The following is a 25,427-nucleotide window of genomic DNA, read 5'->3' on the forward strand; positions in this document are numbered from 1 at the left end:
CTCCCCGACGAAGCAGCGAAAGAAGGACTTTAAAAACCGAAGGACTTTTACCTTTCCCAGCAGGGCGTCGTAGCATCCCTGAACTACCCCCCCAAAAAAACTTCTGCAGTCTCCCAGCTCCCCAAAGCAAGACACTTAATCTCTCTCTCTCTCTCTGCTCACCCGCCCCACCCCCGCTCCTAGAAGGGGGCCGCTTACAAACACCCACTCTCTTAAGAGAGGACACCAGTCATTAGATACCCTTAGATCAGGATAGGAACCCCCCCCCCCAGTTAGTGCTACTGTTCGCAGTAGCCTGAGATTTTGTGCTCTCCAATCCTTCCTCTTGTTTTATCAGCAGAATCTTCTTTGGCTGGGGTTTAGTTTCATTTTTTCAGAACAGTGGCCCCCAAGACTGCTCTCCGCCAGTGGCTGCACTACAGGGCACCCCGAATCTCCCCTCTTTCGGAAGAAACAAGGCTGGAATCTCTGTCTCAGCTCCTGAACGACCCCGAGATCTAAACCTTGGGCTCCCACAGACAGCCCACTCTCCGCTCTGAGACTCCAGGTTCTGGGGATTTCCCAGTGTATTTATCGATTTCCCAGTGTATTCCCAGCTCACCCAACCCTTCCAGATCAGGGAACCCCTTTTCAAAGCGCCCACAGACCAGGGACCTCTCTCTCCACCCTTAGTAGCAGGAAGACTCATTCTGCTTTCGCAGAACTAGGACTGCTCCCCGCGCCGCCTTCTGCCTTTTCTGAAAACCCTGGAAGGCGGCCTGAACCCCCAAATCGGGACGCTGCTCAGACCCAGAGCAGGGAACACCCTCAGTCCAGACAGCCTCCCTTCCTTGTACCCGAATCTCAAGGAACAAATTGCCCCTGCACCCCAACACCAGAGCGTCCTCGCTTCCACAGTACCCCGAGAATCAGGCCCTCTTCCTTCTCCCCTTCCCTTCCAACAGCGGAGCATCCCCCTCCCTTCCCGCAGTTTTAGGGGGGCTGGTCAGTCCCACCCCCTTCTCCCTGGTTCCCTCCTCCGCCCCCAGTAGGAGGAACCCCTTGTCCTTTCCCCACCTCTGCCGTTCGAATCCCAGACGTCCGGCCTTCCGAGAGCGCAGGGGGTCGTCTCGGTGCAGCCCCTGGGAGGCCGCCCGGCCCGGGGATGCTGGCGGTGGGGCAAATGGATGGCACCCCCCGGCAGAGCGCCTTCCTGCTCAGCAGCCCCCCCTTGGCCGCCTTGCACAGCATGGCCGAGATGAAGACCCCTCTGTACCCCGCCGCGGCCTACCCGCTGCCACCCCCCACAGCAGGCTCGGCTGTTCCCAGTGGACCCTCGTCCTTGTCCTGTTCCTCCTCTTCCTCGTCGTCGTCTTCCTCGGCCTCGGCCTCTCCCTCGCCGCCGCTGGGCTCCCCGACACCGGCCGGCCTCAAGCCCCACAGCACGGGGGCCCTGTCGGCGCTGGGTTCCCCCCCGCAGCAGCTCTCCGCCGCCACCCCGCACGGCATCAACGACATCCTCAGCCGGCCGTCCATGCCCGCCCTCGCCGTCTCCTCGGCCGCCGCCGCCTCCTCCTCGGTGGCCTCCTCGACGTCCGCCTCGCCGGCCGCTGGCCTCCTGGCGGGGCTGCCTCGCTTCAGCAGCCTCAGCCCCCCGCCGCCCCCGCCGGGCCTCTACTTCAGCCCCAGCGCCGCCGCCGCCGTGGCCGCCGTGGGGCGCTACCCCAAGCCCCTGGCCGAGCTGCCCGGCAGGACCCCCATCTTCTGGCCAGGGGTGATGCAGAGCCCGCCTTGGAGGGACGCGAGACTCGCCTGCACGCCGCGTAAGTAGCTCCGAGGGGTACAGGGGGCTTTCCTGCCCACGGGGACCCTCTTTCCCCAACGCCAGAACCGTTTCACAAAACTGCGCGCAGTGCGCACCCCGAGCTAGCCGTCTCCGCCAGCTGCAGCCCTTACCACTAGGCACTGTGGCCTCCCGGGCACGGGGATACTAAGTCTCCATGTGGCTCCTTGGACAGCGCAGCCCTCGCAACCCCGACCCCCAGGCACGGGCCCCTCGGATGGGATGGGGACAAAGTCACAGAGAGAGTGTCGCTCCATCAAAATCTCCAGGGTTACCCACAGTGGCTGTTACGCGCAAAATATGCCCATTGAAGGACTCCGTTGACCTCTAGGGCCCCCTTTCGCCGCCCATCAATTTCCTCTAGCCCTTCCCAGATGTCTCCATTGGGTACCGAGACCCTCAGTCATTTGGCCTTCAACTCAGTCATCTCCAAAGGTCCTCTTCCTTGGGCAACGGGCTGTTGTGCTCTGGCCACCAGTCTTTGCGCCTGGAATTAGAGAGCTAGGCTGGATAAGCAGCGACGGGGTAGTTTAACCCGGGAGGATATGATGCATTGCCTCTCCACTTCCCATCTGCTTCCACACACTCATCCATGCAGTGTTTGAGACCCATGCTTCCTTGACACGGCCTTGTCCCTAAACTACAAAACGCCACGCACTTGTTTACAAGGTCCCGGGGACAGTTCAGGTAAGGGGCACGATGCGCGCACTGCTGCCGCTCTCATCCCTGGCATGTTCTCTGCGGGGTTACAGGAGTTTGAGACACAGTTGCTCTACGTAGTTGCTACCGGGACAAACAGGTTTTAAGTAGCAAATAAATGCCCTCTAGTCCATTTCCACTCCAGCAGAACTTTAGAGGTAAACTTCAGTTTTGCCAGGCAATCCGCTTAACTGATACCGGAACCTCGGAGCCACAAGAGTAACTCTTCTGCACTTTTGAGGGTCGGCTTTTTAAAACTGCAGGGTGGGTGTTTTTTTGTTTTGTTTTTGTTTTTGCACCAAGTAAACATGCACGCACAGTGCTGTGCTGTGCTGCAAGAGAGAGGCTTTGGGCGCTCCTGCCCCCCCGGCTGCAGAAATAGTAGCTGTTCAAGGGAGCTTCGCCCGCCGCGGCGATTTTTGTCTACTTTTGCAGTAGTAATTGACTAGCCGCGTTGCTTCTCTGTTTACCCCCAGCGGTTCTGAGGATGAATCCGTCCTGTCTCTGCTGACGCGCTGGACATTTTTGCTTCTTGCAAAATAAATCAACAATTTGGTTTATTTTTTAAAAAGATACATTTGCCACAAACACGATCATTTCCCCTTTCCGCACTTTAAAATCCAGCCTAGTGGCTTGTTTTCCCTGCGCGCCCCAATCCTACTCGGAAGTAACTCCCAGAGTGTTTAGCGGGTCTTACTCCCAGGTTAGGCGCATAGGATCTCAGCAACAAGGTTAAAGGCGACCTGTCACCCCATTCCCCCCTAAATCTAGACTGCAAGGAAGAAAGAAAAGCGTGGAAAGTTTTAGTTATTCGTTTTGGCCCTTTCTCAGAGGAAATGCGAGTGGCGGTGTGGCGAATTAAGCCCCCTTGTTTCTTAAACAAACGACTTGAGCTGCAGTTGTATGCAGAGCTACTGGGGAGTAAATCTTATTCGAATCAGTTGGGTTTACTCTTGAGTAAACAAGGTTCACTCAGCTGTGTAAGACTGCTACTTGCTTGTTTGGGTTTTCCCTTTCTTTCATGGCTTTGAGGAGCTTGCGCTATTGAAAATAGGCGGCTTGATTTTTTAAAAATAAAATTCTCTGCTTTTTGGGAGGAATCTTTGATACAGGAGCGAACCTTCTGGTTTCGCAAGCAAGGGCAAAATCTTTTAACTAAACGCTTATTGTTCTGCGGAGTACTTCAGATGCCCTATCCTCCTGATCTTTTAAAGTTAATCGTTTTGAGTTAACATTTAATTTCCTTGGAGGAGTTTCGAAACCTAAACATCAGTCTTGGACGTTGTTTTAAGAAAGGTGAACAACGATAAATTGCGTCTCCCTCTGTGAGTGTCTGCATAACTTTCTCCGAAGGCGATGCAATACCTAAACCATTTCGAATTTGCACCTGTTTGTAAAATCCAGGGTGCCCCAAACCGTCGCAGTTTCTTCAAAGAGGGCAGTTTTTCATTGCGAAAATTCCCCTAAGCAGGATTTTAAATACATATGTGCCGCACCACTCAGAGGGACTGTCAAGCGCACAGCGTATACATTTATGTCCATTGCTTTTAAAATAACAAATAATAATAAATATCTCCATATATACCTTCCTTCCTCCCCTCCCCTCCTGCGGACCCTTTCCTCTAGATCAAGGCTCGATTTTGCTGGATAAAGACGGCAAAAGGAAGCACACAAGACCGACGTTTTCCGGCCAGCAGATTTTCGCTTTGGAAAAGACTTTTGAGCAAACGAAATACTTAGCCGGGCCGGAACGGGCAAGGCTCGCCTATTCGCTGGGGATGACCGAAAGCCAAGTCAAGGTGAGAGTAGCAGGTCAGATAAGAGCCGATCTCTGCGCCCCCCACCCCACCCCCTCGCTCCTCCCTCCCCGTCTCCCCCCCGCCCCAGCCACTGCTCCTTCTGGGCGGGAGAGTGTTAGAACGCGGCCGATAAGAGGGAGATATGGATGAACAAAAGGGATCGGGCGCGTGCCCTCCATATCGCTTTCATCTTGCAATGGACAGAGGGACCGCTCGCGTGCCTTTCCTTACGGCATTGTTGCTGCCGCACGGATTTTGAAAGACAGGGGGAAATATAAATAATATAAATATAAATTCTAAGCTGTTTTTCCTAATTTGTAGCTTTAGATAATTATACATAAGAGTAAGGTACAGCTTTTTCGTTAATGATTTATTATTATTATTATTTAATATACTGGCTAATTATAATAGCCATGTTGAGTTTACAAACTGACCCACAACTAATTTTTTTACCTATTTGTTTGCAGTTAGTGCTACCCCCACAAAAATGAAGGAAATAGAAGACTAAATGTTATTATATTTCCAATGATCCTCTCCCTCCTCAGCTTGTAAACATTCTTGCCCATCTCTTACTTCGGAAATAAGTTGTCATAAAATGGAGGAACTTCTGCCCTTCCGAAAAATAAAATAAAATAAAAGTTGTTCTGGATCGTGTTATGATTTGGGAGAAAAGGCCAACTAAATATTTTTATGGAGATATATTTATGACTTGGGGCGAAGTGGGGTTAATATCCTACCCTTAAGGGGAGAATTTCTTTTTTTTTAAGGACCACGATCCCAAACGCCGTTGAGAACTATTGAAAAGAGTATAGGCGTCCCGCTCTTGAATGCATTTACTCGTGAGTAAATGCCACCGTGGATAAAGGGTCGGGTCTGCAAGGGAGCTGAAAGGAGACTTCTTTAGAAAAAGGGATTTCGATAGAGTGACCTCCCACCGGAAGGTGACTATTTAAGTGAGGAGGTCATTAAGAGGAACAATTTCTGGGCACTAAGTTTCGCCCAAGTCTAATGAATCTCACGTCACTCGCGGTGGAAGTCCACGGGGCTGCTTCGGTGTGTGGATTGCAGCAGCTAATTTAGTACTGCTTTCAATACAGCATTAATGACTGCAGTCATATAAGGCGATCACTTTGGATTCGGAGCTCCGTCCAGGGGCATTAAATCAAAGGGTAGTTTTGCCACTGACATCACTTGGACGGTGGTGGTTTTTGCACCTAACACGTATTTATTAGACACGTATTTATTAGCCGTGTGAAGTCTTTTCCAGGAGAAACAACCAGAGTATTGGGACGCCTTGGACTTTATTATAGGATATGCTTTCCTGGACCAAAGTCCACTTCAATCAGATGCATAGATGGACTCCAGAAACCCCAAGCTGATGCCATAATAAATGGGTTATTCTATATTATTAGATTAATTAGGTCCGTGGGCCAGAAGTCCCCCCGCCCAACGGTCTATTTGGAGCCACAAAACTATATTAAAGTACCAGCAACATCTAGTATTCAGCTGTAAGGCAACAGATTTAAATTCTGAGTGATTGGGTTGTGGTTCTTATAGAAAAAAGTGATCCTGAGACTGCATTCAAAAGCCTGTATTTTATACATAATTATGCATTTATACGTAGCATTCTATGTAGCTGCATAAAAGGAACAGGAAAATGAAACGAGTGCTCCAGTAAAATGACAATCCTGTATTTTCGGATGAACCCTCATAGGGATTTATTTCCTAGTAAACATTTATAGGATTGTACTGGAGGACTATTAAAGCTACAATCCTATAGTCCGTTGAACTGGGCGGGGCTTACTTCTGAGTAGACACGTGTAGGGCCGCACTGTAATGGTTGCAAAGTTTGGTTGCGTGTGGCTTCTCTCCCAGGCTGATTAGGATTTTTAGAATTATTTTAGCACGTGTCTGGAACCCCAGAGCCTTTGGTTTGAGCCATAGAGATCCATTCCTTTGAATTAGCAGAATTAGCAGGCATAAAAAGTAGATTGAGAGCCCACGAAGGCCTCCCTCCATCGCTCCCTTGATTGTGGTTGTATCAATGGAAAACGAGGAGATGCCCTGTCGCAGAGGGTGACTGTAATGCGAGTACAGTGTATCTGTAGGCTTTCACTCCCCCTCAATTCTCGCCACCCCTTTTTCCAAAGGGAAAATTCTCCAGACAACGTTTGGAACAAATGTAGCTTAACAGATTGGATGTGTGTGTGTGTGTTCGTGTTCAAAGAGGGTGTGTGTGTGTGTGTGTGTGTGTGTGTGTGTGTGTGTTCCTTTATAGATTGTCTCTTCTTCCTGAAGTTATCTAGAGACCCTCATTTGTCACTGTAAATATATGGGGAAGACCGTGAATAAATTACTGTAGTACTTGTATATACTAGGAGCAGAAGCCCCATCTACTTATTGCAGTGAGTTTGGGGAGGGGGAAAAGGTGTATTGTGCATCAAATGTGTATTGTGAACATGACCGTGCAGTTATGGGGAAGAATTATTATTATTATTATTATTATTATTATTATTATTATTACATACAAAAATATTTTTCCCTTGCCATGTATCTTTCTTAAGGCTACTTTCCTAATTTTCTGAGCAGATAGACGTATTATTAGAGAGATATATTACTAGAGGTGATGGAATGTATTTGTTGTACACCAAAGCTCTTATGGACCCATTCTTCCCAGAGAAAAACCCACAGGATTCATTTAGATCTCATTGATTCGAACGGAAGTTGAGCAGCACTAACTTTTTCCTAAGCCAAATGTGTTTATAATCTCCTGGACTAGATAAAAGTGTCCCATTGATTTCGGGGAGATGTGGATCCCAATCCTATACATATCTAATCTGAAGGAGATAATATTAGGTCTAATGAGGCTTGCTCCCAAGTAAGGCTATCATCTTATGTACTTTCACCTGGAAACAGGTTCCATTGCAATCAAATGGGCTTACTTCTGAGTTCATGCACACAACATATGTGCATAGAATTGTAAGATTTACTCCCAAGTAACCCTTCACAACATAGTGTGAGCAATTCTTTCTGGACTGGAAACGGAGGCAGCCTCATTGAGTTCAATCCACAGAAGTTCCCTTAAGACAGGGTCATTTGTACAAATGTAGTTAGATCTAAAAGAACAACAGTCCTGCCTTTTGGGGGGGGGAGTGTAAAGATATTAATTGTAGAGCGGGGGTGTCAGGGGGAGTTGCAATGGTTACTTTTAGCACAGTCTACTTGAGTACCCTTCTTTCAAACCACCCGGTGCCAGGGATTTATAGACCTAAGAAGGAGGAGAGCTTTCCCTTTGAATTACCCTTAAGGAAAGCAATAACAAATGAGGATGCGCATATTTTGGTGTGACAGATTGGGGAGAGGGGAGTGCAGTGCAGCTTGGTATATTTTTATTTTAGTCTGGAGGGGAGGGAAAGCAAATAAGCAAAAAGATAGAGAGACAGTAGTAAAACAAATAAGGGAGAAGAAAGAAGAAGTGGTGTGTGGATGTAGAGACTTTAGCAGAAAATAAAAAGTGCAAAAATGAGAGACAGTCCACATATTATTATGCAAAAGCTTGTTTTAGTGCACAGATCAACATTTGCTTGTTTATGACAATCCTGCCCACAGCTGTGCTGCTTAACTCCCGCTGTCTTCAACAGGAGTTAAGCATCATTTGTGCAGGGAGTCAGCCCAGCTCTGGGTGCCCCTTTGGACAAAATGTCAAAGAGTGAAACAAAGGTATAGGGAACAGAGACTTTAATTAAGATGTTAGTGCATCAGGGTGGGGAAAAGCTCCTTAGCGCCAGACATAAACATGCTATTTCTGGGCACCATCCAGCCACGGTTAAATACTTTTGCATGCCATTGAATTGAATAGAAGAGAGTCAAGCAAATCCTCACCTCTACTATACAAATCAATGGCATTTAAAGGTACGCAGAATGTCAGCTAGATTGTGTTAATGGTTGTTGTCACAATTTACATACAGCACAACCAATGCCCAGGACACTTTACGGGACAAGTAGGCCAAAGAAAAATTGCAGTGCGGTTCTCTGCCCCGAGAAGCCTACAGTTTAAATTTTGCCAGGAGGGTGGTGTGGGGTGAAAGGAATGGAAGGAATGGGAGAGGCAAAATAAGGAAAGAATGTAACGTGACTTACTGTTTACTCAGAAGTAAATCATAGTCATAGTAGTAATGCGTAGGACTGCAGGATTGCAGAAGGGTACAAAAACTAGGAGGTTAATCTGGCCACCCTAACATAACCACAATGAAAGCACTGAGAAATACTTATATTAAGCACTCACACCGTTTTATGCAATAAATCACTCCAACACATCAACATGACTTCTGCTATAACGGCATTGGCGATCACATTATGCTAATATTTGCCTTCTTAATAATAACTCTATCTTGCGAAAGCTCCTTGGTCTTTGAAGAAGCAATTGTTCTTATGCAGAACAGCAACAATAAATGAATATGTCTGTCCTGATTGCTAAGTGAGTAAGTAAGCAAATGTTATAATTTCCATGGCAGCAATTACAATAGCTTTGCGGTGGTCACAATAATCATGGAACGGATAGCAATTATTGATATAATTGTTAACACTGATGGGAATCATATGCTGATAGTTTTAAAAGCTGGCAGTGAAAGTAACTGCTGCAGCTATCAAAATTACTATTATTCATTTGTCTTTTTAATAGGGAATTTATTTGCAGCGGTAGGAACGCCAATAATTAAAGAATGCTAAAATATCAGTGCACACTGTGATATGGATATGGAAAGTCAATTTGGACTATTAGTCCAAAATATCACTCGTGGCAGCAATAAAATTGGGATGCCCGGTGGCATCTTGACCTCATTTACTTGGGAAGTTCCATTGATTCCAACGGGACTCCCAGGACTACTCGGTTTTAAAGTTAGTAGCTCTGAATGGGGACCCACACGCATATCAGAAGACATCCAGTGAATTCACACTGTGATGCACATGAGGATAGCCATGCAGAGGCACATCTGTTCTGTATTGCTCATGCATGCATAAGAATCCTTCTGCAATCGGATCCGCCTTGTTGGATTGAGGAAGTGCATTTAGACTGCAGGATTGCTGCTCTAACGATACTAGCCATGCAATCATGACACTGGGTGAGACCTAACAGCGGTCGCTTGGTAGTGTTAGTTCACAGTGCCACTTACAACTGGCAGGAAAAGGGGCACAGTCCTGTCTACTGGCAAACTCCCTTGGGCAAACCTCACTGAAATGAATGGGAGGCCGTAGTGCAATTGGGAAGGTAATGCTAGACTCTGGACTGAATTGTCTTATTGGGTGGGGAGTGGATGGACTCCTGAGAATCTAAGGTTTAGAGGATGATGTGTGTTTTTCCATTTATTTTAAAAATGTGATAATTCAGACCATCTGTGTGTTTGACTTTCTGGCTCCATCTGCTAAGTGGGACCCTGGGCTTGTTACTATATTTATATCCACATCTACTGCAGTAAGTTTGCAGATGATCTTAAAATAACAGATAAGTTAATAGTAAGTTCATGAACACGACCAAGAGCTGCTTGGTTTTTTGTTTTTTTTAAATTGCTTAATAATAATAATAATAATAATAATAATAATTTATTTATACCCCACTCATCTAGCTGAGTTTCCCCAGCCACTCTGGGCGCTTCTGATTGAGTGTTAAAAACAATACAGCATTAAATATTCAAAACTTCCCTAAACAGGGCTGCCTTCAGATGTCTTTTAAGGATAAGATAGCTACTTATTTCCTTTACATCTGAAGGGAGGGCGTTCCACAGGGCGGGCACCACTACCGAGAAGGCCCTCTGTCTGGTTCCCTGTAACCTCACTTCTCACACTAAGGGAACCGCCAGAAGGCCCTTGGCGCTGGATTTCAGTGTCCGGGCTGAATGGTGGGGGTGGAGATGCTCCTTCAGGTATACAGGACCGAGGCCGTTTAGGGCTTTAAAGGTCAGCACCAAGACTTTGAATTGTGCTCAGAAATGTACTGGGAGCCAATGCAGATCTCTCAGGGATATTGCTCAACAAATTATTGTCATAAGGGTAACATAGCCAATTCATAGTTGGTCATCAAGTTTTAGAGTGATGTATGTCTGTTCTGGAAACTGCACATCATTCACAAGTGTCCCATTTCGGCTGCCTAAATCCATTGCAAAGTGTTCACCACTAGAGGCATCATAGTCAACTTACTACAACATGTTGTATGTCCAGCCTGCACGACTGCCCCTCAAGCCCTGCCCAGATGCCACCTCCAATAGAATATGCCATTCGTTGCCCTAACATTCATTTTTACAGGGTCTTCCAGAGAAGCAGGTGTGAGTGGATCATGTCCAAATCATCTGGAAGCGAGAGCTAAATGTAGCATCTCCAGAAAAGAGATATATTAAGACCTGACTCAATGGCTTTTCCACAATGCTTGCAAATGTTGCAACTGGTAACAACTTAGAAGAGCAGTTTCCTTCAAATGTGTGTTTGTGTGTGAGAGGGTGGAGAAGGCCTCTCCTAGTATCACACATGCCACACACAGTTTCTGTAATATTTGTTTTGACAATCATTTTTTTAAAAAAATCTCCTTTCTTTTAAACAGACCAAGGGAATTTAACAGACTTGAAAAAAGAGACTTTATTTGTACTATTGTTACCCAAGAAGAATATTTAATAAAAAATATATTCAGAACAAAAACATAGACAAATGAATTTAACCAAGTGCACCAGAAACAATTGAAATTGGCGGTCTTTATATGATCAATAGGCAAAATGGTGCTAACTTTTCACCGTACCTTTATGATGAAAGATTGCACAATCAAACCACAGCAAAAGCAACTTTGGGTTACTGCATAAGAAGGTTCCTTATAACAAGTCAGGCCACTGGGCCTTATAACTCAGGGCTGTCTATGATGAGTAGAACATCTCTCCAGTGTTTCAGGCGTCAAGTCTTTCCCAGTCCTCCCTGAAGACACTGGGCATTGAACATGGGACCTTGTATATGTAGAACATGGTCTCTACCACTCCCCAGTTTAAGTTGATTTGTTCAAAGCGGCAGGGTCATCCCTAGGGTTTAACTAGGTTGGCACCCACCAGGGCACAGGCCCAGGGGGTGCAAAAATCCTGCCCCTCCACTCTGACTCAGAGTGGTTAGGAACCTGCCCAGCCACCCACCTGCTGCCTGGAATATTCCTCCGCTGTTCTGAGTGGCAAGGCACACAGGCTTCTCTGAGCACCTTGGCAGAGGGGCTCAAGAGTGGGTTAGGGGGCATTGATACAGCCAAGGGCACAAGGCAGCCTAGGTATGCCTCTGCAAAAGGGACATTTTTTTTCCTGAAGTCCTTCTGCACATTTCCCATGGTGCATGGGAATGAATGAGAACTAGGCAAGGTCCTACTCTTCACAGCTCCCATTCATTTCAGCAAGGCTCACACAGGAGAACTTCTAGTGCATGGGGAGGGAAACTAAGGCCCCGGGGGTTGGATCCGGCCCAATCGCCTTCTAAATCCAGCCTGTGGACGGTCCAGGAATCAGCGTGTTTTTACATGAGTAGAATGTGTGCTTTTATTTAAAATGCACCTCTGGGTTATTTGTGGGGCCTGCTTGGTGTTTTTAAATGAGTAGAATTTGTGCTTTTATTTAAAATGCACCTCTGGGTTATTTGTGGGGCATAGGAATCCGTTCATTTCCCCCCAAAAAATATAGTCTGGCCGCCCACAAGGTCTGAGGGACAGTGGACTGGCCCCCTGCTGAAAAAGTTTGCTGACCCCTGTTCTAGTGGCTTGGACTCTTGGGCAGGGATCACTTATGACTGCAAGCAACAAACTCAAGAGTAAACCCTATCACTTTCATTAGCACTGACTTCCAAAGAAGTGGATTTATGATCCTGGTGTGGAGAGTTGCCTTGCTTTCTTTTAACTAGGTTGGTTATTGGCCCCACAGATCATGATTATTAATTTTTAACTAAATCGGCTTCAGATCTAAGCACATGGTCTTTACTGAGATACCGGTCGTTCGGAAGCTAATAGTTTGTAGAAGCAGCTGTTGCTGTGCTATAGGGTAGCTAGTACAATGCCCTCCAGTCGTTGCGGGATTATGGAATTATTAAAACTAATACAGAATAATTTCAAGAAGGAGGTATATTTGAGGGGAGCACAGATCTATGGGCACAACCCGTTATTTAAACCCTTTTACCAGTTTGCCAGGTACAGGCAGGGTGTTCCTGTAGAATCTAGATGAAATAGAATTCTAATCTCAGGGTCCATTACATACAAAACCAGGGGAGCATACACTACTTCACTTTGCATATAAATGTTGGTACTTAATTTCCTTTAATCAGGAGGCGTATGCTGGGGTTTTCCCCCGCATGTGCTTCTTTAGTACAATGGGGATACTCGTATGCACTGGTGGTTTTTAGCATGGAATCTTAAATTATTTGGATTAATTAACAAGGTCGCAGGTGGCAAACGACTGAAAGCAATATTGTCACGATCGTCTGAAGGCAATATGGTCTTGCTGCAGCTAAGGAGAGCTGGAGGGAGCCCTGTGTAAGATGCCTTGAACTTCCATTGGGAGAAAGGCAGGGTGGCCCCCAATAGGGAAGGACTTCGGGGCAGAAGTTCAGGGTGCCACTTGGGATGAGTACGTCTACACAATTGACTTGCCACATTTCAAAGTAACGCAGACTGGATAGCTCAGTCGGTAGAGTTTGAGACTTAATTTCAGGGTTGTGGTTTGAGCCCCACATTGGGCATTGCAGGGGTTGGACTAGATGACCCTCGAGGTCCCTTCCAACTCTGCAATGCTATAATTCTATTTTACCATCTAAATAGGTCCTGGTGAGACCACCAAGTTCAAAGTGTAAATTGATACGAACTAGTTGAACTAGCCATTCCATAATTAGAGGTTCCAGTTTTATGCAGGCACCTTTTATGCAGATGATGCTCCGTCAGGAATTTCTAAAGTGAGGTGTTGTGTGTGGTTTAGGGAGACGCCAGACAAGTTTCACACTCACCCTTCCTTTCTCAAGCCTATTCGAATTAAGTTCCACTGAGTTGAATGGGGCTTGTTCCCAGGAATTTAGGTATTACCACTTTAACCTGTTGACAGGTGAGCACAGAACTCAGAGTTGTGAGTCACCCCGGATTAATGGATTAATCCGGATTAAGAGTGCATATGCCAGAGTCTTTGGTGAGGCCAGATCCCCTCCTTCCTGCCTGGTTAAGAACGTGAGAAGCAGGTTTAAATTCGCATCAGCGGGTGACGGAGCCGTCGAGCCGATCACTCCGGATTCGTTAATCCGGATCGAATGAAAAACTGCGTCTAAACGGAACTCGGGTGGCCTCGCGAGAGGGGGAAACTGGGTCTCTTGCTTTACCTCGTTTCTCTTGCTCTCTCCTCGCCCTTGTGCAGGTTTGGTTCCAGAACCGGAGGACCAAATGGCGGAAGAAGCACGCGGCCGAGATGGCTACGGCCAAGAAGAAACAAGACTCCGAGACGGAGCGGCTGAAGGGCACCTCGGAGAACGAGGAAGACGACGACGACTACAACAAGCCCCTGGACCCCAATTCAGACGACGAGAAGATCACGCAGTTGCTGAAGAAGCACAAGACCGCGGGCGCCAGCGCCAGCCTCCTTCTTCACACATCGGAGAACGAGGGATCCTCCTAGACGGCAGAGATCCCGCCTAGATCCCGCCCGGTAGAAGGAGAGCGAGGGGCCCCGATCTCATCATCCATCCATCCCCGACGGCTGCTTCTTCCACGACCCTGCACCCCCTCCAGACAGATGTACAGATCTATTTTTCTACCCAGAGAAGAAGGAGAAGAGGTTCCCCGACGTGTTTCAGTTTTGTTTGCTGGTGCTGGTGGTGGTGGTGGTGGGGAATGACTGTCGGCGGGCCGGCTGTGCGGCCCCCGCTTCCCTCCCTGATTCCGCAAAGGGGATCGGCGCCGCTCGACGGCCAACTTCGGTCTCCCCTCTCTGCCCCCTGCTGGCCAGACTCAGAACTACATCCGTGGGCGACTCTGTAAATACCGTAATGGGGGGGAAAAGCGAGCGCACTTCTTTGACTGTGAATATTTAACGTGTACAATACTTTGGTTTCTTGTTCGTTTGAGTGTATGTGTGTGTGCGCGCGCGCCTAGAAAGAGTGCGTTGGCTGTTTGCATTTCCTTTACTCCTCCGTGTGGCTTTATTGGGGGAAAGCTCGCTTCTAAAAGTCCTTCTCGTTCGGTTTCAGTAGTGAGATTTGTGGCATATGAAAGCAGGTAGGGATTTATTTTCTGAAATAGCTCATAATTGTTCTCCTGTCCCTGTCCTTCGCTGGCTGCGCAATATGAATCGGTGCCAGAGTTGGGGCTCCGAAAAGGGAGACGGAAGGAAATATAACCAGTTTCGTTTCAGCGAATCGTCTTCTGCCAGTGTAAGACTAGGCAAGTTTGAGGGTCGCACAGGAGTCTTCATCAGACAGAAGCAGAATTTTGTGTAATGTTGGCATTTGCACAGTTGGCTACAGTCTCAGATTTGAATTTAGTCGCTCTGCTCCCCTGCACACTTCCTTGGAAGCGAGATCCTTTGAATTCATCTAGATATTCTTCCAAGTGAATGGCTACAAATTTTCCTTTATTTCCCCTCAGTTTTAATTGAGTCCTAGAAAATGAAGCTAATGATCTCTTTTGCTGTTTGCCAAGCATAGAATGTTCCTTATGCCAGATGCCAATAAGGCTATTTAATTACTAGCATCTGATTTAATTTAAATTTAATTTTTTTGTTTGGTTTTTGTTTTTTGTTTTTTGGAAGCAAGCCTGGGAGAGTTGAATATTTTTAAATGGTTGACCTTACCTTTTCCCAGAAAAAAAGCATATTAAATTTGCTGTGGAGATATATTCCAACTTTTTCCTGCTCAAAAAGAAATTCCCCCATTCGTTTTAGTTACTGTAATTGACTTTGAAAAATGTGGAGTACAGTATTGGTCTCCCCCTTTTGTATAATAACGAACACTGTAGACTGCCCATTCTCCCCTTTTTCTTTTAAAAGCTAATGATAACATTGTATTAGCATCTTAACCTTTTATTAATTTATATGAAAACCGTTCGGTTTGTAAAGAGAACAGCAGTAACAACATCCTTTGCAAGACCAGTTCAATGCCATTGCACTTTGTTTTTTTGTTTTAGTTTTTTTAAAAAAAGATAAAACAATTAAAATCAGCGACAAAACAAGACGTCTCTTGCCTGGAAGAAAGAGTGGGGGAAGGGGTGTGTGAATATAATGCGATCTCGTCTGAGATTAAATAATAAAATTGGTCGTGCAGAATCTGATCAATTATTTTTGTGGCTTTCTACACTTTGCAAACGCAATTAAAAAAAGAAGCCAAGCATCCTTTAAAAGAGAGAATTTGATAATGAAATGCGTATTGGAAGAAGTGGCTGCAATATGTAACTTTCTGGGGAAGGAAAAGTTTCGAAGTTTCCGTACTTATTCGCTGCTGGCTCGTTTGTAAACCAATACATTGCTGGGCATTTTTCAGTTGGATGAAAGAAGGATATCGCGTAATTCCCATGCGGAGTGCGGGGAAGAGTAAATGTTGCAATGATACAGGAGAAGAGAGAAATAATTTGCTACTGTTAGATATTTCCTATACTGTATCTATTTAGAAAGACAGAATTTCCTACTGAATCTGTAACACCAGCTCCTTATTTCTGATCAATACAATTTTAAAATTTGTGCCCACTCCCGTCCCAAAACGAATTAGAGAAGGACTTACAAGAAGGATGGGAAACATATGCGGCCTGCTATATGTTCACAGAATCATAGAATTGGAAGGGACCTAAGGGTCATCTAGTCCAACCCCCTGCAATCTCAACTAAAGCATCCATGGCAGATGGACGTCCAATCTCTGCTTCCAACCTCCACGGAAATAGAGTCCACCACCTCTGGAGGGAGACTGTTCCACTATTAAACAACTTTAACTGTCAGAAAGTTTTTCATCAGCCTCCTAGGGGCTGATGGGAGTTGTAGTCCAGCAACATATGGCAGGCTGCAAGTTCTCCACCTTTGGGCAGGTGTTACACAGCACCCACATCTAGTTAAGCGTCCAAGAACCTAAGTGTGAAGGAGCAAGACTTCCCCAAAGCCTAGCAAACACATTAAGCAGAACCTAATCCGGACGGAAGTCAGAGCGCACGGAGACGCCGTTTACCTTCCCACCTCAGCGGTACCTATTTATCTACCTGCACAGGCGTGCTTTCAACTGCTAGGTTGGCAGGAGCTGGGGCACAGCAATGGGAAGTCACCACCGTCGTGCGGATTGGAACCGCAGACCTTCCAATCAGCAAGCCCAAGAGGCTCAGTGGTTTAGACCACAGTGCCACCCGCGTCCCTGTACCTCTTGGTACACAGCCCCAGAGTAGGAGAAGACTTCCACGAATGGTGGTGGGCAGTCTCCTTCGTTGGAGGGTTGGCTGGGCCATCTGTCAAGGATTATTTAGGGTTTGACTAGATGGCCTTTGTGGGTCCCTTTCAACTCTTACGATTCTCCGTGGTTACCATCTTGCCTTACCTTACCTTGCTGGAGAGAAACAGGACTGGGTCTAGGTCAGCGCTTGGGTGAAAGAGACCTCTTTTGGGTCCACGACAGAGGAAAGGAGAGATTGTGATGTAAGCCTTTTAATACGATTTTAAATCTCAGAACCAACACGACAAATTGAGACGGGAGAGTGATGGGTTTAGTGCAGATCTCCGCGTTCCCACCTGTTTCACGTGTTGAGGATGAGCCCCTAGCTTAAGAGTTCCACAAGGGATGGTTTAGACCTTAGAGGCAAACGACCAGAGGGATCAGGGACGCGGATAGCTAGTTTTAGATGCTGGGGCCTCGGTTAATACTTCACTTTTTCCAAACTCAAGTCAACCTTGCTGGAGGCGGGTGCTGCTGCTCATTCTGCTGGTGGACCCCCGGGAGAGCTAGACTTCTTTCTGATCAATGACAGTCCGAAGGGACGGGATGATATAGAGCCTTGGCTCAGTGGAAGCGCATTTGCTTTGCGCGCAGACGGTGCAAGGTTCAATCCGCGGCGTCTCGAGGTAGCAAAGCGCATTTCTCTGAAGCCTTGGCGAGAGCTGCGCTGAACGCGTGCGTTTCTCTGCACCGAAACCTGGCGACGATCCTGCCGGGCAAGCCACGCGCGGGGGGCATTCCTCGCGAGTAAGGAAGATGCTTCTTTTAGATGAGGGTTGGAGCGCTGGATGCCGGCGAGCGAGGGAAGCTTGATTGGAAGAAACGAAACGCAGACAAGCGCCACTCCACGCTCTCCGCTCCAGAATCGCATTTTAAAATGCTGGAAATCGAAATCAGGGCTTTTCCCTCCTGAAAGTGGCTTCCTAGAAGAATTGTAGAGTTGGAAGGGACCCCGAGGGTCATCTAGTCCAACCCGCAACCCCCCCAATGCAGGGATCTCAACACGCGGCCGCCGCCCCCCATCATATTTGAAACCATACCAGACCCTGCTCAGCAAGACGCAGGTGCAGAGCATGTCAAATGATCACAATCCCAGCCATAATCATAATAAGCGAAAATGATAGTTTTTAGCAACATTATTATCACAGCAAAGAACCACAGCAGCAACAAAGCAACAATGAATAATGATCATCATCATTATGACATCAAAACATCCCAAACTTTAACCACCCATTAGGAACCTTTGTCCTCAAATAACACTACAGGGGTAGCTTTTCTTTGAACCAGAAAAAGGAAAGTTTGAATAATGAGGGCAGACGTTTGGTTCGATCCCTCTGCATATTTCTTTGAGCGTCAATGTTCTGCCCTTCTAGGGTAAATACACCACCCAGGGTTGCTTATAACATAATTAAAAAACAAAACACATACAAACCAACACCATATAAACAGTACATAACAATGAGGAAAGTGACAGACCCGGCACTTTAAAAAGCAGCAACCATTTTTACGCGGGTCCAAGGGCAAGGAGCCTTCATTGATCAGCCATGAAATTTACCGGGTGACCCTGGGCCCGTTAGTTGCTCAGCGTAACCTGATGAGGAAAACCACTCTCGCCTAGCTTTCTGCAGGAAAGGTGGGCTATTAGTGTAACGATAAAACAACAGAATAAATAAACAATGGGCTTACTCCTAGGTAAGTGAGTAAAAGATTGCACCCATACTTGGATGGAAATTCCAGGAGAGCCAATTGAATTCCTAAATACTGCACTTCTCTTGTCAAGCGTTTATTCTGGTTCAAAAAGAGCCATTTGGAATCCTTTCTACCCCCAAATTCTGCACGGAGCCCGTCCCTTCCCACTTGACCTGGTTCTAAATTGCAGTTTTGACCAGCAATTTCTCACCTGCAGTTTCTGACCCCTAGATTTCTGCACCAGAGAGGAGGAGTGGGAAACTAACTCTAGAGCATAGGGGGAAATAATAGGCACTGGGGATTCAACATCCAACTTTTGGCTGCTTTTGCCTTCATCTTTCCAATTCTCTGTTTTTACAGACAAAGGGGAATGTGCACATAAAGCAAATTTATTTATATGAATAAAATTTTACCCTGCCTTTTGGCCTTCTCAAGGACTTCCAAGATGAGTAACAATAACAATGAATTCTAATTAACAATAAAAACAGGAAAACGAAGAACAGAGCCAGATAAGATCTAAATACACAAAATTTAAAATCTAACGTTTTCCACATTCCCAGTCACTTTTTGGTTGTCTGATACGACAACAGCTGGTCTGTGTTGATGCACATTTTTTAGGTTTTGCAGCTTTTGTATTTACTAAAATGTTGTCCCAATCTCCTTAAAAGAATCCCAAGTTGTGTACTGCCATTGATGTCCCAGATGCTATAAATCATTCCATCTATTTCCAATGCTCCGACTTGAATGCCGTTAGTTATCTAGTCAAATGGCAACACCCATGTGTGAGGAACCAGCAGGTCTGGGGGAACCCATAGCTTTGCAGAAACGCAACAAATATTGGTGGGTGTTTTTTTTGGGTGGGGTGGAACTTTAGGACAGGAAGAGCCCATAATCTACCATTATGCATTTATCCTTTCCAGAAGGTCTTTTTGCAAGCTAATATCTGCTTAACATGCACAAAAGAGAAAGAGCTTCTTTTGAATGTCTGTTAACCCCCTCTCAAATATTTGCTGGGGCACAATGATTCCAAACAGACTTCAGAACCAGCCCAGCAATGCTTAGACCAAATAACACTGGCATTTATTTATTTTTGTAAAAAATACATAAAATCAATGCTGAATCATGGCAGTAAAAGCCACAAAAGAGGATAAGCATAAAGAACACTGTCAAGCTTATGCTTGCCTGGAATGCTTAAAAGGGAGATAAATTAAGTTGTGTCCTGTAAGAATATTCTACATCCATGGGGCAACTGCAAAAAAGACCCTTCTCCTCCTCCTCCTCCCCCTCCTCCTCCTCCTCCTCCTCCTCCTCCTCCTCCTCCTCCTCCTCCTTCTTCTTCCCCACCTTCATCAGTAGTACTTTTAAACAGTTCCACCCAGAAGATCTTCACATATGAGGGTTAGGCCTAGAAGTGTACACCTGAACATGGCACTTGCCTTTTCAAACAAAGATATAAATGTAAACATTGTTGGGATACTGCCAGGGAGGCAAAGTCCATCATAGCCCCCAAGCCGATCCATCGACCTCCCGTAGACAGGCAATATCAGCAATTAGTGACACGAAGCCTCAGAAATAGATTGCCACATTCTTAGGCTGGTGCACACTCTATCAGCAGAATTCACACAGCGAAAGATGTACAGCAGGAGAGCATTTTTCCAAGTTTATTCAGCGTTGATCAGAACAAAGAAAAACATGACCGCCTGCATCGGTATGCTTAGGCAACAAGAAGAAAACGAAAGCAACTGACAACATAAACATCCTGTGAACAGGAAATACGCAGACTCTGTGACTCACAAAGCCTGCTCCCTTTTAAGGTGGAACGGAAACATCCTAACAAACATATCCCCTCAACATCCCTTCACTACGATCTGGGAAGACACAGTAAAAAAAGGAAAGCAAGCTTTGAAAACTTCAATACTTACAGCCTCCGTGGTACCTAGCCGACCTCATAGGCTTGCTGTGAGGATAAAGTGGAGGGGAGGAGTTATGTATACCACCTGGAGCTTTTTGAAGGAGAAGTGGTATATAAATATAATAAAAAATGGGGAAGGACTCTTGGTGCGAGAATTCGGGTGTGTAACATGTCTCCCTGGTTTTTGCAATTTTGATTTGACTGAGGTGGCTTGCTTTCACTGTTGAGTATAAGGTGTTAGAGGAGGGGTAGAACCTCTGGTGGGGAACATGTCATGGCCCTTCTGCGATAGTTTGTCCACCTTTGGTCCTCACCCTGAACTCAGCTTTCACCAGTGGCTCCTCGTGTGGAACATTATTGCAGTCAAACCAACAATTCATGTTTTGCCAGATGGGCACATGAAGCTTTCCTGTAAAATTTGCTAGAGAGAACTCTGTGAGATCACTTCCTTTGTCTGCCTCGGCAGGAAGTGGCAACACTACGTCCTTCCTACCTGGGCAAACTCCTCTAATTTTTTTCATAATGCTTTCAAGCATGTATGCGTTCTGCAGCTCAGACATCATTTTTTACCTTCCGTTTTGTACTTTTGTAACTTAAATCGTTATAAACCTGTCTTCATTTTGTTACTGTAATTGCTGCTTCAAGACCTGGATTATGTAAGTAAATACTACTTTTATTTCTTCACAAAGAAGTTTCTTCACAAAGTTGTTTTTAAAGAGGAGAAAAGGGGTCATACCTTCGTCTTCTTTTCTTCCAGTTGACTGCAAAAGCTGAGTTTGGCTTTCCAGTTAATTTATTTCTGCACAGAGGTCCAGCTGGTCACAGGTTGGGGCTGGCTCTGTAAAAGTAGAGTTACAGTGGGGGGTGGGGAGTTGAGCTCAGATCTCTTGATTCATTTGATTTTGTTTAGGGTGTTTGAGGAAGGCAAAGCTTTTCTTGTTTCTTTATTCCAGTATCTTCACTCTGTGTCCAAGGCTTTTCCCGTGTGTGTGTGTGTGTGTGAGAGAGAGAGAGAGAGAGAGAGAGAGTTCAACCTCAAATTCAGTTTAGGACAGTTTAGGCATCTTTCACATAGACTATCCATAATAAAGCTTTTATCAAGAAAGCTCATAAATAATGTCTCCATCACCGACTTTAGAAAAACCGACGGAGTGATAAAATGTCAGTGATTTTTATAAGGTTGGGAGTTCACATGCTGATATTTGAGACTTTTTCAAGTGCTCTCTACGATGCATCTAGGGGAAATACGACACAGCGGGAAAGTTCAAGCTAGGATAATTGGCTTCAGAACTTTACAATGATAATTTAAAAGTCACTGTGGTTTGGATGTATTGGGGATGCTTGCATCCTGATCCTAAACATGTTTACACTTGCCTGGGAGTAAGCCCCAATGAACTCCGTGGGATTTAACATCTGAGTAGCAGCAGTAATTATTGTTGATCCCAGGGTGACAAACACATCAGCAATAATAAGACACAGTAACATATAAGCAAAACTAAACACATAAAAACCATCTGAAAACATCTAAAAACAACCACAAACTCTCAATGTTAAAACTTTCATGGTTGCCAGTAACAGTATCCTTTAGCCTTTATACGCCTAGCTTAACAGGAATGCTTTAAAATTCCTCCTGTAAGCCAATAATGGAGGGAGACTGATGCATTTTGACAAGGAGGGCACTCCACAAATAGGGAGCCACCACCAAGATAGCCCTGTTATAGTTACACTCAGGCTATTAGGTTGCGATGGTTTTTTCCCTGGAGTTGTTGAGAATGTTGCAGATTTTCGCCAGGACTGATTCTCTGGAACGTTTTTAAGATGGCAAGGAATCTGGTAATTCACACATTCACATACTCTACTCTCCATCCAGGCAAGCAAGTTCACGATCAGAAATCAAGGGCACATTCCAGACAGGCAAAAACGCTCAAGGAGGGTGTGAGGCAAGGTTGGTGGGGTGGGTGGCCTGGAGATAGTCCCAAGGCCAAGACCATCTGCCAGGCCTTAGTGGTAGTTTGTGAGCTGTGTTTGAAGGGGGAGAGAGAACGTGGGTCACCATATTTTGAGGACTTAGGTAAAGGTAAAGGGACCCCTGACCATTAGGTCCAGTCGTGACCGACTCTGGGGTTGCGGCGCTCATCTCGCTTTATTGGCCGAGGGAGCCGGCATACAGCTTCCGGGTCATGTGGCCAGCATGACTAAGCCGCTTCTGGCGAACCAGAGCAGCGCACGGAAATGCCGTTTACCTTCCCACCGGAGCGGTACCTATTTATCTACTTGCACTTTGACGTGCTTTCGAACTGCTAGGTTGGCAGGAGCAGGGACCGAGCAACGGGAGCTCACCCCGTTGCGGGGATTCGAACTGCCGACCTTCTGATCGGCAAGTCCTAGGCTCTGTGGTTTATCCCACAGCGCCACCCGCGTCCCAGTTTGAGGACTTACTCCTATTCTAGAACAGTCTGTGAAAATTTGTGTCTTACCTGAAGGAGTGTCTCTACCCCGGTCATTAAGCTTGGACACTGATATGCCCTCCAACTTTTCTCCATTGAAAATAGGGATGTCCCATTCCATAGTGATAGTTTTACTATTTATACTCCACACATCTTACTGGGTTGCCCCAGCCACTGTGCACAGCTTCCAACATATATAAAAACACCATAAAACATTGAAAAAAAGATCCCTATACAGGATTGCCTTCAGACGGCTTGGGAGTCGGATAACTCTAAACCCTCCAACATTTCTCCAATGAAAATAGGGACAACCTAAGAATCAAATTCTGTGATCAAATCAGAAACCAAGATGGCTTCTCTAAACCAGGGATGTTCCTGGAAAACAGGGACACTTGGAGGGTCTGCATTGAAGTCCAGCTCTGAGGGTCTTCTGGTGGTTCCCTCCCTGCAAGAAGTGAAGTTACAGTGGTACCTCGGGTTAAGAACTTAATTCGTTCTGGAGGTCCGTTCTTAAACTGAAACTGTTCTTAACCTGAGGTACCACTTTAGCTAATGGGGCCTCCCTCCACCACTGCACGGTTTCTGTTCTCATCCTGAAGCAAAGTTCTTAACCTGAGGTACTATTTCTGGCTTAGTGGAGTCTGTAACCTGAAGCATCTGTAACAGCCGCCCAGAGTGGCTGGGGAAACCCAGCCAGATGGGTGGGGTATAAATAATAAATTATTATTATTATTATTACCTGAAGCTTCTGTAACCCGAGGTACCACTGTACAGGGAACCAGACAGAAGGCCTTCTTGGTAGTGGTGCCCTCCCTGTGGAACACTCTCCCATCAGATGTCAAGGAGATAAATAACCATACAAGTTTCAGAAGACAACTGAAGGCGACCCTGTATCAGAAAGTTTTTAATGTTTGATGTTACATTATGTTTTTATATGTGTTGGAAGCCGCCCAGTGTGGCTGGGGCAACCCAGTCAGATGGGCGGGGTATAAATAATAACATTATTATTTTATTGAGGATCGGTGGCAGAACCTCATCAAACTGGACACCCGCTACACTGGCCTGATCCAGAAGGCTCTTATTGTGTTCTTACCTTTTTTCACTGCTGACGATGGCTCGGGGGCCTCATGAGTATTGCACTGAGAATGATAATCTGCTCCTAAAATTGCACCTTGAGATGGTGGCTCTAATTCACACCACCCAGCTTGGGATATAGTCGACTCCTTTGCTAGCGGCACCACCTTATTTTCAGGGACTGCTTGTGTAGAGGAGCTACTCCATTTAAGTAATGGGCCATCACTGTCTGACCTTAAGCTTGGGCAGGATAACTACTCAGTTAATGCTCAAGTGGAGTTAATAAAATTGTAGCCATTTGGTTAAACTGAAGGTGACAGGAGTCCAAACCCTTATTTCAGAAATGGCTTGCTCCTCTCAGTAGCAAGTGGCTCAGTGGAGAGACAGGGAGAGAGAGAGAGAGAGAGAGAGAGAGAGGGAAGGGGGAGGGAAGGAAACACTGGGGCAGTTTGAAACTGGGTGTATGGAAGGAAGCAAGATGTTTCTTTATTATTTATCTAAAAGCGTTTCTAAGTGGTCTAATATTTCAAGTCTCCAAGCAGTGTATGAAACTGCAGACATTAAAACGGTACCATAAACAGAGAAATAAGACTCTGCACACAGGCCATACAGTTAAAGAGCATGTCTTCTCCCAAAGAATCCTGGGAACTGTAGTTTGTTAAGGGTGCTGGGAATTGTAGTTCTGTGAGGGGGAATCCCAGGATTCTTTGGGGGAAGTCGTCTGATTTAAAAGCCTGTTGGATGTGCTTTAAACATGTGGTGTGGATCTGCCTCAGGGATGCTGCGCTGAGGATCATCACCCTAGATCAAGACATTGTATAATGATGAATTTGGAACAGCAAGCATGGTCCAGTCTTCCCCTCTCCTGTTGCTTGATAAATGTTCTACCAATATGCTTGTGAAAAGTAAGAAGAAAAATCACACAAAAGTTTCACAGTGTCCTTGAACAGCTTATTTCATAAGCTGGTGGGTTTTTTTAAAACAGTACAGAAGGATTTCTATTCCTCCTGTCCCATGTCCGTATGGCAAGTGCTATGCCTAATTACTCTGTCCCCTTCCTATACTGATAGCTGATTTACACCTGGCATATAATTGATACTGGATTATTACCATTCAAATTACAAGTGGTGTGTGTGTATGTATTTGAAAGCCATCACATGGAGGAATGCCTTTTTTTTGCAAATAGAAAATTAATATGTAAGGGTAAGTGTTCTGCAGTTGCTCCTAACCCTGTTTTTCTGTATCCAGAGCATTTTATATTAATGGAGGGATGTTCAAACATGCGGGACACATCCTGCAATATGATGCGCTACAGCCCAGGGAAAGCTGGATCATGTGACTTTGCAGCATTCAAAGATTGGCTCCAAGTCACTCTTGAGGCTGAGTGGAGGGGCCGGAATAGTATCAAACGCCCTGTTTATCATATAAGAATAATACTGTGTCTCTCATCCCTCAACAGCAGGCTGCACTGAGGTCAATGTGATCTGACATCTGTGAAACCGGCTGCCTCAACATCCAATTGCTTTTTAAAATACTCTATAATA

General features: G+C 45.8%; 1 protein-coding gene across 1 annotated transcript; it reads left to right on the top strand.

Moving 5' to 3' along the window:
* The first annotated feature begins 624 nt into the window (after positions 1-624).
* Positions 625-15,625, top strand: NKX6-1 (NK6 homeobox 1). Its single transcript, XM_053404184.1, has 3 exons — positions 625-1,802; positions 4,148-4,320; positions 13,719-15,625. The coding sequence occupies exons 1-3, from the start codon at positions 1,145-1,147 to the stop codon at positions 13,974-13,976; spliced, it is 1,089 nt and encodes a 362-aa protein (XP_053260159.1). The 5' UTR covers positions 625-1,144; the 3' UTR covers positions 13,977-15,625.
* Positions 15,626-25,427: the final 9,802 nt, after the last annotated feature.

The sequence above is a fragment of the Podarcis raffonei genome, chromosome 9 (genome assembly GCF_027172205.1).
Source record: "Podarcis raffonei isolate rPodRaf1 chromosome 9, rPodRaf1.pri, whole genome shotgun sequence".
Classification (NCBI taxonomy): Eukaryota; Metazoa; Chordata; class Lepidosauria; order Squamata; family Lacertidae; genus Podarcis; species Podarcis raffonei.